General features: G+C 38.4%; 1 protein-coding gene and 1 long non-coding RNA gene across 3 annotated transcripts; one reads left to right on the top strand and one right to left on the bottom strand.

Moving 5' to 3' along the window:
• Positions 1–3,215: 3,215 nt before the first annotated feature.
• DMP1 (dentin matrix acidic phosphoprotein 1) lies at positions 3,216–17,070 on the top strand. 2 transcript variants are annotated; one of them, XM_011990741.1, is made up of 6 exons: positions 3,216–3,298; positions 9,511–9,589; positions 10,075–10,118; positions 12,262–12,294; positions 12,473–12,520; positions 14,698–17,070. In XM_011990741.1, the coding sequence occupies exons 2-6, from the start codon at positions 9,532–9,534 to the stop codon at positions 16,033–16,035; spliced, it is 1,521 nt and encodes a 506-aa protein (XP_011846131.1). In that variant the 5' UTR covers positions 3,216–3,298; positions 9,511–9,531; the 3' UTR covers positions 16,036–17,070. The 2 variants fall into 2 exon arrangements, with proteins under 2 accessions (XP_011846131.1, XP_011846132.1); XM_011990742.1 differs by lacking the exon at positions 12,473–12,520.
• On the bottom strand, positions 10,145–11,959 carry LOC105547232. Its single transcript, XR_001007195.1, has 2 exons — positions 11,823–11,959; positions 10,145–10,449 (listed from the first exon to the last, which is right to left on the bottom strand). It is a non-coding gene; the product is annotated as an uncharacterized LOC105547232 (long non-coding RNA).
• Positions 17,071–18,542: the final 1,472 nt, after the last annotated feature.

Here is an 18,542-nt window from a genome sequence, read left to right as displayed (position 1 = left end):
CCTCCCGAGTAGCTGGGACTACAGGCGCCCGCCACCTCGCCCGGCTAAGTTTTTGTATTTTTTAGTAGAGACGGGGTTTCACCATGTCAGCCAGGATGGTCTCGATCTCCTGACCTCGTGATCCGCCTGTCTCGGCCTCCCAAAGTGCTGGGATTACAGGCTTGAGCCACCGTGCCCGGCCGAAATAAGAGTTTTTAATCTTCTTTTTTTAAATTCAGGGAAACTTCCTTGGATGATGTGTTTGTTATTCATTTGTTTTTTAGTACTTCTGCTGTTCTCTTATTTTTGTTATCTTCTTTAGGACTCCTATAATCTGTAATTTGGATGTTCTTTGCCAGTCTTTAATATACGTGACTTTCTCCCAAATACTTTTTCTTTATTTTCTTAAATTTAAAATACTTTCCTCTTTTTTGCCTTCTAATTCCATTGAATAATTACCTATTATATTTATTCTCTTTTGTGGTCCTTCTAGACTAGTCTTCATTTCTAAAATAATTTTTTCCTTTTATTCCAACATTTTCCTGAGTCCTGATATTTATTTTCTGAGTTACTATAGTTTCCATGTATGTTTTTTTCACCTATTGTGTCATTTTCTTGATACTTCTTTGCTATTTTAAAAATAGAAACTTATGGTTTTAGTTTATTATTTAATTATGTCTTCTAAGCAAACTTTCATTGTCTAGCAGGTTGTTATTCTGCTCCTATGGGATTTAACCTTCATAGATTTTTTGCTGTTTGTTTTATATGAAATTGGGTTTCCTGTACTTTTAGAAAGTTCAGGGTAACTTTCAAACTTCACACGGCTCCCTATTCTGTTGCTTTCATGTTATGTTAAAAAAAAAAATAGCAGTTTTCTAAGATTTCTTGGATCCATTCCCCTCCCCCATACTTATCTATGTTTTCTCTGTTGTCTATATCCTGTGCAATTTTTATTCCACTCCCAGAAGTTTCTCCTCTATGTGAGTCTGTCTTAGAAAGCAGCTGTAGTGGCTCAGAATCCTTAGGGGCTAGACTGCTGTAGATCCTTCAGCTGTGTTATGAACCATTGGCACCCATCAGCAATAATTCTTGATGGCTTTGGGTTCTGCTGCTCTTATGGTCATCAGATTTCCTGTTGCTTCCCTCTGCTCACTCCTGCATAGACTCTCTAGGTCTTGTGGCACTTGGTCATTTGTCCTTAGTCACCTTGGAGTTAGTGGATATAACTTGTCACACAGGGTGTTAACTAATCAAAAATGGCCTCAACATTTCCTCTGCTCCCTATACATATGCAGCCTGATCTGACACCAAAAGATAACAGAGTATTTCTTCTTATGAATCTGAGATCTTCTTGTGACTGACTGACCAACAGAATATGGAAAATTGATATTCTAGGAACTCTTGGCCCCCAGCCTTCAGGTTGTGAGAAGGCCAAGCCAAGGAGAGGCCATGTAAAGAACTGAAGTGCTCAGAATTACAGCTCCAACTGAGCTCTCAGGCAACAACTATGAAAGTGGCATCTGAAATGTTCTGCCCCAACTGAGTCTTCAGATGACTACAGCGCTAGCTGTGAGAGATAACAAAATGGTAGTTGTTTTAAAATGCAAAATATTGAAGTGGTTTTTAATATAGCAATAGATAATGAAAATGCCTGGTTTTATTGTAAATGTTATCCACAGTTTTTAATGTTGTTACTTAATTGCTCCTCTGTTTTTATGCAGGGATTTGAAGAGAATCTAAAATAATGTCTTGTAATGCGATCTGCCCAAATCTGCCCAGAATCCAATTCTGTCATAAGATTATAAGGTTCTTCTAGCATAGATCTCAGTCAAGACCCATGAAACCATCAGAGAGTATAATTCAGAACCAGAGCAAAACACGGGGAATTTATAGCTTCCCCATATGGACTTTGGCTTTCTAATCAACCCTAAATGAAAACAGACATCTCTTTCCTCGTCGTGCACACCACCCCCTCACCATGTTATAGTTCATACTAAATATGTTGACAATCCATATATCTGACATTAGTTGCCTGAATAAATTGGGCACTCTAATTTTCTAGATCCATGTTAAGAGCATCAGCTAAACTTTTTTTTTTTTTTAAACAATTAAAGCATTTTTTAAAAAGTCACAGTGAGTTATGCAGATACTGTAATCAAGTTAATAGTTTGGCTAATTTTCCAGCCAATCCATTCAGTCATTCAAAGAGTACTGAGTGCTTATTAAGAACTGTTCTAGGTATCCAGGCACTGATGTGATTATAGACCAGTAAACAAGTAAACATCCCTACTCTTGGGGAAATTAAGGTCCAGCAGCTCATATTCTCTAAATACCTGTTCAGTGGTCATCCTACTGTCACTTAAACACACGCCTTGGAAATTGCCAAACCCATTTCCAGCTCCCTACAACTTTTAGTACACTTCCTCGAAAATGTTTTGGTAAATATCATTTTATCCATTTCATTACATTTTCAGTGGTGGCATAGAATTCCTTCAAGATTAGTTTCCTTGGATGCTACCCAACTACTATTCCTCTTAATCCAATTCTGATTTCAAAGAGTCATTAAAATGTGGCAAACAGGGGAAATGATTAAGTGTTAGATTTAAATTTTTTAAATAACACTATAGTTACTAAGGGGGGTACTTTAGTGGATGCTTTATTAGATGAGTAGGAGTTTGGGATCTTTGTGTGTATATGGGAGTGGGGAGATGGGAGGAAAAGGAGGTGAGTAGTAGAGGTTGTTAAAAGAGGAAAAAGGAAGAAATAAAAGCCCATATTCTCAAAACCAACAATTTAAGAAACTCTAGTATTTTAGTAGCTTTCTCCATGTACAACCTGGAAATGTACATTAACAGGAAACTTTCTACCCACCCCTGCCTCCGCCTTTCCCATCCTTGGGTCTGCTGGGATCTGTCGGTGGGTAGAAGACATTGTCATTGTTTATAATGTTCATAAGCCTGCCTGAATGTGAATGACATATATTTAGAAATCAAAATAAAGCTTTGGGAAGATCTTCAATTTAATGGAAACTAGTCTAGTCATTTGGGAACCACAAGAGCTTTTTAGGGAAAATCTGCCTCTGCCAGCTGGAGGAAGTGTGGGTGTACCGGGGTCCCGGTGATACCTTGTGATGTCAGTCACCCCCAGGCTGAGGTTGATTGGCTATGAAGAGCTGCAGCAGAGTTTAAATTCCTGCACCATCAGAGAAGTGTCCAGAATATCAACACAAGAGTGGCTTCATTGGGCATAGATTTCCTCCGTGAGAACGTCAACCTGATTTTTGAGACTTTTGGAAAAAAGTCTTTGTGAACTAAGGAGGGTAAGCCATTTATATCACTTAATTTTTTAAAATGACTTTTGCTGGTTGTTTGGAAAATATTAAATATGTATACATGTTTGAGGCATTATACCATGAAGAGAGAGATGGGAGAGCTGTGCTTTGGGTAAAAACAGTTCATATTTTTGTGCCTGTTGTTTATGCCACAGTAAATAATGATATTAAAATGACATGTTAGGTCAACAGAGCCAGGTGTTTTTCTTGGTAATGCTTTAATTAGATCTCCGCAAGATGCTTCTAAAAGGGAAAGTTTATAGAACAGGAGGCAGATGGAAGGTCATTTGAAATTTAGTTTTAATTAGCAAAACATACAAAACTTTTACATTTAGGTTTCATGAATATGGGAATGTTTATGGCCTACAAGATTGTGAAGAAAAATCTAAACTGGATGGAAGGACTTTCAAAATAATTTTTTTAAATTAAAAAATGTAATGTTATTCATCTAGAGAGCATCTAGTAATATTTTTTATGAACTGCATAAGTAACTAAAAGATGATTAAACTACTGAAATAACTGAGGGTGTGATCATTACATTTTTTGTATTGTTTAACTGGGTATTCACGTTAGCATGATGCCTTGGATACAGTCAGAATTCAATAAATGTTAGTTATAATTGCATTTAAAAATATTTTTTAGTGTAGAGAACTTGTGTATATGTTCCTGTCCATATGTATTTTTATGTACTGTATATGACATTTAGAAGAGTCTATGTGTTTCAGCAACTTATCTTCCTTAAGAGCAGTAACTTGTGCTTAACCATACTTTCCGTTTAACTGAGGCTTGACTAACCTATTTTAACCTTGTTTAAAAATGTGAACAAACTATTTTCTAAAGGGTATTAGTCCACTTATCTGCCTGAAAATGGTGATGTAAAACACGCCTCAGATGCTTAGAGGCCTTCCAAATCTATATTTAATTTTGGGACACCTCACAGTTATTTTCCTGTGGTTAAAAGCATATAATATTGGATTCATTGTAATTGACCTTAAGACACTTACAATAGGAAGAATTGGAATTTTTTTTTGGTTTGTTTGTTTCTCTGGATTCCTGGTAGAGTTCATATCCTGGCCAAGTTTGACTCTATTTTCAAAGAGTAATAAGAAAACAAATTCTAGCAGGTTCTAGTTAGTTGGATTCAGGGTAATTTTACTTTTGTAAAACCAGCTTATTTTATTATTGTTACAAATTTCTGTATACTCAGCACCTAGAAAAGTGTCTAGCACACTGGATGTTCATAAATATTTATTGACTGCTAATGAATGAACGTATCATTCAGTTGTGTTCTTGAAGATAACAAACAAAGCAAATTAATATGATGAATTGTTTTCCAAAAGAAAAAAGAGCCTATGACTTTTCAAACCTTTATTTTCTTCCTTTGGCCTATTTCCTTCATTTTGGTTTACATAAAAGAAGACATATATTTTACAAATGTATCTTAACCTTGAGAAAATTCTAGAACAGATTTCCTTACTTAAGATCCCAAAGAAGTTTTGGCTACATCTGAAGTCTTGACTTTAGTTTCTCTCTCCACATTCTAAACATTTGGCTCTTTTCAACTCTATGAAAACAATTCAAAAAGTCAGAAATTCTCTAATACACTGCCTTCCAAAGGGGTGGAACTCAGGTTGTTGATTTCCTTTTGTTACGTCATCTCACTGTAGAATGACAGCACGTGGAACGTAGAAATAACATTAGCCAATCCTTGAAGAAGAACTCAAAGTTCTGGACTTTTAATTGCAGACTTGTAGCTGTGGTTCACAATTACTATTCAGAATAGGGCTACTGCCTATCTGCTTCTACTCTTTTTTGAATAGTAGCCAAAATGTTTATAAAAAGTTTGGAGCTCTTGTTTGGAAAGCACTTCACAAAATTACAATTATTTTTATCAAAAATACCAAATGCAAACCTAATATGGGGTTTAAGATCTGACTTTCTTTAATGCTTAAGGTTGGACTATATTCTTTGGGTGGCAACATCAGCTCTTTCAGAACTCTAGGGTGTCTTTTATTTTAGTTTACTAGACTTGCATCTGGGAAATTACTGCTTTAGGTCAGGGTGCTAAATAGTATTTCTAGAATCCTGAGCAAGTTAGGGCATCTTTCTTATGCTTTAGAATCTTCCATCCCTAAGAAACTTGAGCACTAGGGGCATGCACTTCTTTGGGAAAAAACATAACATTCATTGGTTTAGAATAAAGGCACAATGGCATCCCCAATTTTCTAATTATTTAGATGAGAGAAACTAAAGAAAATACAAGAGAATTCAATAGTCATTGACCTTCTGTCAAGGCTCTAACATTTGCTAGTTTTCAGAGAATCATGAAATTATAACCCTATTCAAATTTCACTTTGAAAATTAAAATGGTGAGCTATCTAATTTTCATTTGATCTGTGAAGCTAAAACCATTGACAGGATTATTTTGAGAATATCATATTTGAGAAAATTTTGCTTTCCTGAAGAAATAAACCTAACAAATTTAAAAAACAGTTTTGATTGTGGGATCTAAAGAGAAGTAACATCTATTAAATTAAGCTTGATTTTGGTATAGTTAAGTATTTTCATATGTTTTTCTTTGTTGATACTAATTGAAGGATTTTTAAAAGAAATTAAGATAGTATCAAACATAAGGACTGATATACACTATGCTGAATTAGAATAAAGAAAGTAGCACAAATTAAGAATAACTATGCTGAGGAGAGATAATGCCTATAATATACATGAGAGGTTGTTTGAGTTGTGTGAAGGTAGAAATGAGAAGCCTGTTCAGGCTCCTTATCTTAGGATTTCTATTATTTTCTTGAATACATTAAAAATAAGGTTAAATGACTTCTTGAACCCAATGTTTCAGATAATATTCAGCATATTCAGGCATTATTGAGTGTTATACATATATATACACATATGTACACATATATATGTATTGCATATATATACGTGTGCATGTATATGTGTATATATACATATGTATATATGTATATGTGTATACATACATATATGTCTATACACACATATATACGTATACAGGTATACATACATATATGTATATGTGTATATATACATAGGTACATATGTATATGCACATATATACATATATACATATACATACGTATATGTGTATACACATATACATACACACATGTATATATATGCAATACATATATATGTGTGTATATATGTGTATATATACATATACATATAATTTTTTTTTGAGACAGAGTCTTCCTCTGTCACCCAAACTGGAGTGGAGTGACAGGATCATGGCTCAGTGCGGCTTCAACCTCCCTGGCTGAAAGAATTCTCCCCACTCAGCCTCCTGAGAAGCTGGAACTACAGGCACGTGCCACCATGCCTGGCTAATTTTTATTTCTTAGATCAAGTGTTAAAATCTCTTGTGGAACTTTAAAAACAAACCTATTCCTGTGCCCACCCAAGTGAATGGATATATTGCCCTGGGATGGGATTTGTGCACTGGCATTTTAAAAACCCTTCCCAGGTGATAGTAATATACATTTAGGGTTGAGAATCTTTGGCTTTTAACTCCTATCATTAGTTTAGGGGCCAAGGGAAAACTTACCCCTCACCCTCTGAAGGTTCGCTGAAAGTCAACTGACAAAAGACAGATTAATAGGAGAAAAGAAACACAAATTTATTTTTATGTGACACAGGAGCCTTCAGAACGAAGACCTGAAGATACAGGAGAAACTGTCCATCTTTATGCTTATGTCCAACAAAACGTGGGCAGCCATGTAGAAATATGATTGGACAAAAAGGTTTTAACCTTATACTAGTAGACCAAGTCGGGTGGCCCAGCCAGGCCTGTCCAGATTCTTCTTGGCGTCTCTGTGCAGCATTTCTTCCTTCTTGATACGGGACAGTACCTTCTCTGGAATGGGGGTCTTATGACCTACAATTAAACTAGGTGGGTCAGAGAATTTCTTTATGGCCAGTTGTTACACAGAAAGACAGGGGGACTTAGGGGAATATTTTTAGGTTTTATTGCTGGCTTTGGGGAAAAGAGGTTCTGGTTTCTATAACCTGCCTTTGGGAAGAGGGATTCTAGTTTCTATGGTTAGTCTCAGGGGAGAATGAGGGACCAGAGATAGGAGGGCAGGGGAAGGTCAGAGAGAAGTTTTTGCTTCTGAGGCCTTCATTGTGGAGTATTGTTTTCTGAGCTGCTACACTAGTAAACTATTGCAAATCAAAGAAAATGACTGAGTTGAGTCTCAATTATTTTTTGGAGACTTATCTTGTCAAAATTGAGGATACATTTGGGAAAAAGGAACACAAAACCACCAGAAACATCTATGGTCAATGTTTCTTTACAAAGAGAGTCTGAGGACTTCAGTATTTAAAGGGGAAAGAGCAGACAATAGGAGAAAGAGGAAGGGGATAAAAAGAATGGGTAGATAAAAGAGGCAAGTGGTTGCATTCTTTCAGGTCTTTGTTTAGTGTTCACTGAACCTAGATTTTATATGTGAAAGGGTAGAGGAATAGTTAATTATGCATTTGTCTCATGCTCAGCGAATCTGCATTTTTACATAAGATAAAGTAAACATAGACTAGAGGAAGCTGTCAGACATGCATCTGTCTCAGGTAAGAAGAGGAATGACTTTTGGTTCTGTCCTTTGTCCTGAACTTGTGAAGGTAAGCTGTTAATTTACATGGTGACGGTGAAATTCAGCCAGACTGTTTTAGGGTAGAGATCTCAGGGCCTACAGGAATTTCCCTGTGAGAAAACTGTGAGGGAGGTATGTAGCTTTTTATCCCTGTAGCTATCTTTTTAAGAACAAAATGGGAAGCAGATCTGAGTGACCCAGTTCCTAGGTTGACTTTTCCCTTTGGCTTAGTGAGTTTGGGGTCCCAAGATTTTATTTTCCTTTCACAGTATACATTTAACATTTAAAGAAATGAAACAAATCAACAAAAGCGAAATAAACTTGCAGGATTATTTGTGGAATATATGGAAGTTCATCGGACAAGTATGCTAAGGCAGCTACCAGGGCTTACTAGTGCAGGGTAAATTGCGTTCCTTAAACCATTTCAATAAATTTTTACTTTAGCATCTAGTACATCTATTTTTAAATACAGAACAAAGTGTTTTCCAAAGCAACAGTTCTTGAAGTGTGAAATGAAGTTACCCTTCAGAAAAGCAGTTTGATTTGGCATGTTTCTCTCTGCATGATTTACAAGTGTATCCCAAACCTCTAATCTTCCCCAAATCCTTCAGTACTGTGAATGCCAGCAAAAATAATTTAGCATAATCATGTATAATGTATGATTAAATGTGTCACAGTAGATATTAAGAACTTTCTGAAGTTGTAATATGCAGCCTACTCTAGCACATCTCTTGTAGATTAAAAAAAAGCGAAAACAATCTATGTTGTGTAGACATTGTTATGCAGTCATAAACGTGACTTAGAAGCCATTGTGTGTGTGTGAAAACAAATGCCCACCACCTATCACTGGTGTCAATAAGTGTAGTTTTTAGGGAGAATACATTTGCTAGGGTGCTCTGCCATACTAAGCTGCGTAATTATTGTAAAAGTGAATGGATAGAAATTTCTGTATTCCTCTTTCTTTACTTTTTCGTCAATTTATCATACTTTATGTGTTAGTGTTTGTAGATCTCCTCATTGGAACATTTTCAATTTATTTCTTAGGAGTGAGATTTTTAAAAACCAGTTTGTTGAGTTATAATCTATACACCACATACTTCACTAATTTGAAGTGTATAGCTCAGTGGTTTTCCGTATATTCACAGAGTTGTGCAACCTTCACTATGATACATGGAACAGTTTCATCACCTCCAAAAGAAATCCTGTACCCATTAGCTGTCACCCCTCAACCTCCCATCTGCACAAGCTCTGGGCAACCACTAATCTGCTTTTTGTCTCTGTAGCTTTGCCTTTTCTGGACATTTCATGTAAATAGAAGCATTCCAATGCGGCCTTTTTATCTGGCTTCTTTCACTTAGCATAGTGTTCTCAAGCTTCCCCTATTTTGTAGCACGTGTCAGTACTTCATTCCTCTTTATGGTTGAATAATATTCTGTTTTATAGATATAGTAAATTTTATTTATTCATTCATCAGTTCACGGACATTTGGATGAATTGTTAATAAGAAGAAACTGTTAAAAAGTTGAAGCTACTTTATTTCTTTAACATGGAGAGAAACATCTATGTCCTTCGTTCCAGGTAGACATATCACACCCAACTATGAAGATCAGCATCCTGCTCACGTTCCTTTGGGGATTATCCTGCGCTCTCCCAGTAAGTATTAGGGTAGGGATATGTGAAAAAACCCTTTCATACTTAAAACTCCGTGATTTTCATTGGCTATGAACCAAGATGGCTGTATATGTTCCAGTCCAGTAAAAATAGTAGTTTCTTAGAATGCTGTTTTCTTAAGAAATTTCATTTAAGTTGTTTTTTATTCTGTTCAGTTGCCATTCATATAGATATCATTCACATTTTTGTTTCCTATAAGCTGTGGTTCTTAAAGTGTCATCCCGGAACCAGCAGCATCAGCATCAACTAGGACCTTGTTAGAAATCCAAGTTCATGGACCCTACCTCAGAGCTGCTAAACCAACTTCTTTAGGGATAGGAAACAGAAATCAGTGTTTTAACAAGGCCTCCAGGTGATTCTGATGCAGCCTAAAATTTGACTATCCCTACTCCTATGTATGAAAAGTGTTAATAACTGTTGCTTCAGAAATTTCTCTTTGGATTTACCATGTGTACTAAATTTTCTAGGTAGCCAGGTATCAAAATAATGAATCTGAGAGTTCTGAAGAATGGAAGGTGAGTAGAAATACGACTTTTTGAAATATTTTAATTTTAATTTATTATGAGTATAACCAAATTGACTTATTGCAAATGTTGAAACTGCTAATGACTTCATGAGCATATTAATAAGCTAAACTATAGAGTTCATAGATAAAAATAATGCTGCGATTCCAAGTTAGTAGTATATACTCTGGCAAGGAAGCATATTTTCTGTTAGCTTTCTTCTTGTAATGGATGTGTATAATAGTACCAGGGGATGCATGACAATGAACCAAGAGTTTTCAGGAGATATTATGACTTGAAATCTGTTTTAACAAGAGTTATCTGGTGGGCAAGAGGTCAAGTCCTGGGAGGTGAGAAAAGCAAGAAGAATGAGAGGACACTACAGTCTCTGGAATGAGAGCTAACGTTGCTGGCATGTTATTGTATTGAGAATTATTAACTCTCAATAACTCAAGAATCATTGCCAGGCACAGTTCTGAATGTTTTACGTATATTAACTTTCTTAATTTTCACACCTCTGTGAATTAGGCATTGTTTTATTCTCACTTTACAGATGAGAAAACTGACCACAGAGAGTAACTCAATCTGTCTAGGTTACGTGGTTAATTAGTGTTAGAGCCAGACTTTGAGATTATGTCACTCACTCTAGCTCCAGAATCCACATTCTTAACCAGTGTGTTACTCCCTCTCAGGAGGGAGCCTGATCTAAGAGGTCAGAAAATTCTCAAGATTGGCACTAACGGTTAAAATCTTATGTGAAATCAGAGCATTTTGTTCACTACCTTGTTTCCTACTGGCTTTTACATATGATAAAGCTTGGGCCCAGTGCTTTTGGTGGTGGCCAGATAATGTCAGCGACCTGAGGTGGGGTCTTGTCCATGCCTGAGTCTGGAATAGACTTCACAGTATTTGTTATGAACTTTCTTCAGAGATATCCATAGGCTGGTTAATTTAAAAGCAGACACTGTAGATCCTCCCTCTCATTTAACCAGAGGCACACAAACATGCCCTGTTCTCAAGTCTAGCCTTGGCATGAGAAAAATAACAATGTCTTGCTCCCTTCCACCCATTAATTCCAAATGATAATTGACTGGAGCACAGCCTGCCATTGTGCCTGCCTGCAGTGTCGCAGGCCAAAGACAGAGTGATTATAGCTCCCTTCTCTAAGGAGATATCCCCAGTCCAGCACCGCTGAGACGCACGTTGAAGACATATCAATAGCAGCTCCTCCCTGCTCTACTTCGCGCCTTGGGTGTTCCACACAGGACTTTGCCCTCCTCAAAGGGCAGGGGGGAGAAGTGGTGGGGAGGGGTACCAGAAGTTGCTAAGGCATTCTTATAGTGCTTATGAGACTAAAGATAGTGAAATAAATCAGAAGTATGACTAGTTAAATTTCTGACTGAGCATTTGTTTTTAAAACCAGGGCTGTTACATGACTTGAGAAAGGTTTAATGGCTTTCTCAATTCAGTTTTTTTTACTATTAAATTTTACATGATGGATGTTCTCAAATGGATTTTTTCTTTAGTTTATATCATGTTGAATAAATAGTTTTCGAGATACTTCCATAGGCATTAGCTGGTTTCGCCCTCATAACTACCTTGTGGGGTAAGCACAGTGGGTGTTAATTTCCTTAATTTATGAACAAGAAACTGGGGGTCAGACACGTGAAGTGAATTGCCTACCTTCACCTAGAGTAACCAACCATCTCGGTTTACCTGGAACTTAGGGGTTTCCTGCAACACATGACTTTCCGTGCTAACACCAAGATGATTGGTTCTTAGGGCTAAAACCAAGACCAGTGAGTTAATTGAGACTTAAATCTGGATTCTGAGTTTCAATGCTGCTTTTCATGTGCTACATTTCCTCTAGGTTGTATGAACGGCCAGGTTCAAAGACAGCGTATTTATTTCTGTAAATGAAATATCAGAAATAGAAACATCGTCTAGGTCTCTTATATCCGAAGATCTTTCAAGCCATTAGTCATTTTACCTTCCTTTTTGAACTATTTCATCATAAAATTTCACTAATTACTCATGTAAATGTAAGATCTCTACCAAGAAACTAAAAATAATCCTAAAATTATTGTAAATAATTACAATAATGAAATCCATCTGTGAGGGAGTAATTTGTTTTCCTTCCTTTCCTTTTTTGCAGGGTCATTTGACTCAGGCACCAACACCTCCCTTGGTAACTATCTCATTTACTTTTGTCATAAACATCTCATGAAGCAACTTTAACACTCTTTCCATTGCCTTTTACAATTTTGAAAGTAGTAAATCCAGACTGGAGGCAATTGATGTGTATCATGTTTTTTTATTTCCTAAGGAATTACTAAAAAGAAAAATAAACATTTTTCTCCTTTCAGGAGAGTAGTGAGTCATCGAAAGGAAGTAAAGTTAACTCAGAGGAACACGTAATTAAACAGACCTTTCTTAACTTTTCAGGCTACTTAGGAATGGAAGGAAATGATGTTAGATTAAATTACCTGGCAACAGTTCTAAATATAATATTTTCTAACTATGAGTTATGCTGGCTAAAGAGTCCCATAAAATAAGAAGAGAAAAATGAGTAAGGAGAATTCACATGCAGACATGCTATTCATCTTGTTTTCATCACTGAGGCTAGATTGCTGGCATTGTAGCCCCAAATGTCTCTGCTAGTTAAAAAATACACACACACAGACACACACGCACTCACAAATGGTCATTGACCATTTCAAACTTACTCATCAACTTAAACTGTTGCTTTTACAATTGGAGCAGTTCAGATCAGGTGAAGAAGTGCCTGGGAACTTCTCTGTGTCAAGGGTCCTGCTTGAAGACAGAACAGGAGAGCCCTGAGGAAACTTTAAGTAAAACAATTACTTCATTAATGACTTTCTCTTTAAAAATAGTCCCATCTGTGGGACTGGGCTCTGGGAGTGAGAAAGGCAGACTCAGTTTATGTCCCTTAAAGCTGGCGTTCTTTTTCATTTTTCTAAGACTAAGTGTTGTTACTTTCTTAGCTATGCTATTGTTTTAACCAAATTCAATCCTGTGGGACTCCAGAGAGTCCAGGAGCCAGGTTTCTCCCCAAAACTTTGTTTCATGTTGCATTCTACACTTAGCCAGAGTTAGAAGATGAATTATTAGCCTGTTTATCCCTATTTACTTGAGGTTATCAAAGGAACATTCTAGAAATTTAAAAGCATAGAACTGGGGAAATGCTGTTTGCTGGGGACTTTGTGATTTGTTGCCTCAAGGGTCTCTAAGCTCTCAAGTTACGGTAGCAATCCCTGCTTGAGAAAGGGTTAATGAAGTATGGTGATTCCTGCAATTCCTTCTTGTGAGTTGGGTTAACGAGGTATAGCAGGTTAAACCCATGCTCAGTTCCACCATACCAGCATCAAACTCCAGTGCTAGGAAGAGAAGTCAACAGCATATACACAACTACTCCCAATTACAGACTCAGACATTGATCAGTCGGGACGTGTTAAACAAACAAACAAACAAACAAACAAAAAACTAGCAGGTATGCTCTGTTGTAGGGTATGGTAAAGAGAGCAGATATTTTGGGAGCATAATGTGTGAAGACTCACTGTCCTTCCTTACTGGTACAGTGCATCCAATTGTTTTGCTTACAGGGCTCACCTCTCTGACTTCCCACTCAGCACTAAGCTGCCTTGGTGGTCACACTAGTTGGTGTCTTTCTGGTTGTACCAATGAGGTAGAAACATGGTTTGGGTGAGGTATATACCTTACTATAATATTTTATTTTCATTTTACCTAAATATTTTATCCTCCTGTCCTAGTACATTTTTCCCTCCAGATGAAAAAAAATTGGGGTCATTTTAAGATCACTCACTATTTTTGAAAACTCTGTTTTACACCAAACACTTTCATGCATGAGCATTATAAACCAACTCTTTAATTCACAAACAATTACCTAACAGGTTTTGTTGTTGTTGTTGTGTTTGTTTGTTTGTTTGAGACGGAGTCTAGCTCTGCCACCAGGCTGGAGTGCAGTGGTTCGATCTCAGCTCACTGTAACCTCTGCCTCCCGGGTTCAGGTGATTCTCCTGCCTCAGCCTCCTGAGTAGCTGGGACTACAGGTGCGTGGCACCACGGCCAGCTAATTTTTGTATTTTTCGTAGAGATGGGGTTTCACCATGTTGGCCAGGATGGTCTTGACCTCTTGACCTCGTAATCCACCCACCTCGGCCTCCTATTGCTGGGATTACGGGTGTGAGCCACAGTGCCCGGCCCAAGAGTTTTTGTTTTTGTTTTTGTTTTTTAAAGGAATTATATATACAGTATGATTTGAATTTCATAAATGTGATTTCCAGAAAGCTTTTTGAGAAAATGTTAGCAGCATTGAGTGAAGTGTGCCTATATAAAATGGAACCATTTGAGTTTCAACTTCTCTTCCTTCCTGTTTAAGCTCTGGTGGAGACGTTATTGAGTAGTAAAACTGACCATAGAGGTCAGTAAAACTGACCATTAGAGGAGGGGACGTAGGACGAAGGAAGCAGAAAGACTAGACAGGCTCTAGATAACTCCTTCTCTATCAGTTCCTGGAATAATGACCATATCTGTTAACCCCAAATTCTAGGCAAATGAAGACCCCAGTGACAGCACTGAGTCAGAGGAGGGCCTGGTGTCTGATGATGATCAATACATTTATAGGCCAGCTGGTGGCTTCTCCAGGAGCACAGGAAAAGAAGGAGATGATAAAGATGACGATGAAGATGACAGTGGAGATGATACCTTTGGCGATGATGACAGTGGTCCAGGGCCCAAAGACAGACAAGAAGGAGGAAACTCCAGACTGGGAAGTGATGAGGACTCTGATGACACCATACAATCCAGTGAAGAGGGTGCCCCACAAGGGCAAGACAGTGCCCAGGATATCACCAGTGAGAGCAGGGAACTTGACAATGAGGACCAGGTGGACAGCAGGCCTGAGAGTGACAGTGAAGAGCACTGGGTGGGAGGTGTCAGCGATGGGGAGAGCAGCCATGGAGACGGCTCTGAGTTTGACGATGAGGGAATGCAGAGTGATGACCCAGACAGCATCAGAAGTGAAAGGGGAAACTCCAGGATGAACAGTGCAGGCATGAAATCAAAAGAATCTGGAGAAAACAGTGAGCAAGCAAACACTCAAGATTCAGGTGACAGCCAATTGCTGGAGCATCCCAGTAGGAAAATTTTTAGGAAGTCTCACATCTCAGAGGAAGATGATAGAGGTGAATTTGATGACAACAACACAATGGAAGAAGTCAAGAGTGACTCTACAGAAAACAGCAACTCCAGAGATGCTGGCCTCGGCCAACCCAGGAGAGACAGCAAGGGTGACTCTCAAGAAGACAGCAAGGAGAACATGTCCCAGGAAGACAGCCAAAACGTAGATAGCCCCAGCAGTGAGTCCAGCCAAGAGGGCAACCTGCCATCTCAAGAGAACAGCAGTGAGTCTCAGGAAGAGGTGGTGAGTGAGTCCAGAGGAGACAACCCGGACCCCACAACTAGTCATGTAGAAGACCAGGAAGACAGTGACTCCAGCGAGGAGGACAACTCGCACACACTCTCCCACTCAAAAAGTGAATCCAGAGAGGAGCAAGCAGACAGCGAATCCAGTGAGAGCCTCAGCTTCTCAGAGGAAAGCCCGGAGTCCCCCGAGGATGAGAACAGCTCCAGCCAGGAGGGCCTGCAGTCTCATAGCACCTCAGCAGAGAGTCAGAGCGAGGAAAGCCAGTCTGAGGAAGACGACAGTGACTCTCAAGACAGCAGCAGATCCAAAGAAGATAGCAACTCCACGGAGAGCGAATCAAGCAGTGAGGAAGATGGCCAGTTGAAAAACATTGAGATAGAGAGCCGGAAATTAACAGTTGATGCCTATCACAACAAACCCATTGGGGACCAAGATGATAATGACTGCCAAGATGGCTATTAGCATCAGCTGTCCTAAGAAGCAGCTGTCACATAAAGGAGTCTTAGGGACTTGAAAGTGTATCATGATAACTATAATTTATTGATGTGTGGATCAAAAGAATAACCAGATGCCATTTTTTTCCTGAAAGGAATTGCTGGACATTACACTTGTTTCTAGGGTGTCATCATTTCAGAGAGGTTTAAATACTGTGGAGTAACACCAGAACACATCCAAAGAGGCTAGAAGCAAGAAAGGACCTGCATGATAACCTTGCAGCTGAGACAGTTCCTAACTCATCAACCTAACAAATAAAGCAACTGGGGGTCCATGATGTACCAGGCACTGTGCTAGGTGTTGAAAATGTAAAGCAGGTTAAGACTTGCTTCTTGCTCCTAGGAACTTATAGAAGGATCCACAAAGCTACAGAGTTAAAGAGGGATATGTATAAGAGAAACAAGAATTGTTACAACCCAGTATGGTGAGTGCCAAAACAGAGTTATGAACACGATATCTATCTGGAAGCACTGAGAAGGGTGACCAATGTGTTGGAGAACGAGGGAGGGCTTCACAGCAGAAGACATTGGAGTTGGAAGGTTGCACAGGGTTTCCTCGTTGGAGACTGGGGAATTCTATTCTTGGGATAAATAATAGTAAATTCTATAGGATTAAATACTTAGTTTGCAAAAGCACTTTGAAATTATGGCACAGTGAGTTGTTTTGGATAAGAAAGTATTTTTCTCCCAATTAATTTACCAATTCATCATTTTTTTTTTTTTGGTAGAACTCCCATAAACATCACCTTACTGATCACTGGTGATGATAAGAAGGATTGGGTCGGGAAGAGTGGGAGAAAGAAATTCCTCTTTACATAGATACTTTTTAGCTTTATTTTTCTAAAATCAGTTTGTGTGCAATGCTAGAAAAAAACTGTTCTCTGAGTCCTTTACAGAGAAAAATTCTGTATATAAGATTCAATTGATTTTTTGCTAAATACCATTTGAAATATTACCTCAACATAAAATACTTGTTTTGTAATAAAGATTACAATACCCAAAAAAATGTGCTTATTTGTAATCGTGGTGTTGATTATTAGGATTTATTTATGTTAAGCAACTCTTTGTTTAAAGCATTCCCAAATTGTTCATTACCTTCCTCCTATTAAAATGCAAGATTTTCTTAAATTATTTGCTGAAAATTTTATTTGTAAGTCAGGTAGCATTTGATAAAAGTACTATATGTTGCTTATGATATTTCACTAACTATACCTGTTACAGAACAGGGAGAAAAATGAAGCAAACTCTCAATTTTTGTTTGAGGCCACACTAAAAGTTTATGATGTTCAGGCTTAACATTAGTTCCTGCTGGTCTCTCAGACTCATTTGTGTAAGCTCTGGAAGCTACAGAGAACCACATTCCTTATATTTTTATTTCTTTGAAAGAAATGACTTCATCTCAGCACTTCTACTTTACAAATGTGTTTTTACCCACACTTCCACTAGAGTACCTCAGAATTTCCCACAAAATTATTAAAAGAATCAAGAAGACTTCCTGGCCAGGTGTAGTGGCTCACGCCCGTCATCCCAGCACTTTGGGAGGCTGAGGTGAGCAGATCACTTGAGGTCAGGAGTTTGAGACCAGCCTGGCCAACATGGTCTCTACTAAAAATACCAAATGAGCCAGGTGTGGTGGCATGCCTCTGTAGTCTCAGCTACTCAGGAGGCTGAGGCACAAGAATCGCTTGAACCCGGGAGGTGGAGGTTGCAGTGAGCCGAGATCGTGCCATTGTACCCTAGCCTGGTAAAGAAGAGCAAGACCCTGTCTAAAAGAGAAAAAAAAAAAAAAAGAATCAAGAAGATTTTCTAACTTTCAGTCTCACCCTTCCCATCCTTCAATTTCTCTGTTCCCTCACAAGGTCAAAGGTGTGTTTACTTGGGGAGATTTAAAAATCGTGTGTGTGTGTGTGTGTGTGCGCGCGCTATTCTGTAATACTTCCCCTTGAAATTTTAGAGTTTTTAATTTGGTAGGTCTGGAGTGAGACTCAGAGTTCCACATCTCTAAAAGGATTCCAGGAAATTCTGATGGAGCCCATTCAATATCGCTATTTGGGGTCTCCACTTGGATTCATTATCTGACTCCATTAACCTACAGGTTCCTGCCAACCCATTGCTCCTCCTAAGAAGAACTGCCCCATGCTCAGACCTCCTGGTTGCCTGAGGCACAGGTGGCCAGGTTCTAACCACTCACATGCCCCACCTCACCATAGGGGACTGGAAAGAATGAGCACCTGACATGAGGCGAGCCTGACTGGCAGCCTCCAAGGAGGCATGTTGCAAAGGCTCTGCCTGAACGCGGATGATGGGGGCTTGAAGTCTAATCTTATTTTCCTTCTCTGCAATTTTGAATATTTAGGGAAAGAGATGTCAGAAAGCGGTTAGAACAAAAACAGAAGGAAATACACAGAGAGGCAGAAATGGAGAGTGGGCTAAACCCCATTAATGTGGCACACAAAATGGAAAATTATGGAGCTC

The sequence above is a fragment of the Mandrillus leucophaeus genome, unplaced genomic scaffold (assembly GCF_000951045.1).
Source record: "Mandrillus leucophaeus isolate KB7577 unplaced genomic scaffold, Mleu.le_1.0 Scaffold381, whole genome shotgun sequence".
Taxonomy (NCBI): Eukaryota; Metazoa; Chordata; class Mammalia; order Primates; family Cercopithecidae; genus Mandrillus; species Mandrillus leucophaeus.
The sequence above is the reverse complement of the archived record's forward strand: the minus strand, read 5'-3'. Positions and strand labels throughout refer to the sequence as shown.

What these genes read in the sequence shown, in the direction of transcription:
- DMP1 (XM_011990741.1), top strand. Translation starts at nt 9,532, where the DNA reads ATGAAGATCAGCATCCTGCTCACGTTCCTTTGGGGATTATCCTGCGCT. An exon ending in AGGCACCAACACCTCCCTTG is followed by an intron (nt 12,295 to 12,472) that starts GTAACTATCTCA and finishes TTCTCCTTTCAG; the next exon opens with GAGAGTAGTGAGTCATCGAA. An exon ending in AAGTTAACTCAGAGGAACAC is followed by an intron (nt 12,521 to 14,697) that starts GTAATTAAACAG and finishes CCCAAATTCTAG; the next exon opens with GCAAATGAAGACCCCAGTGA.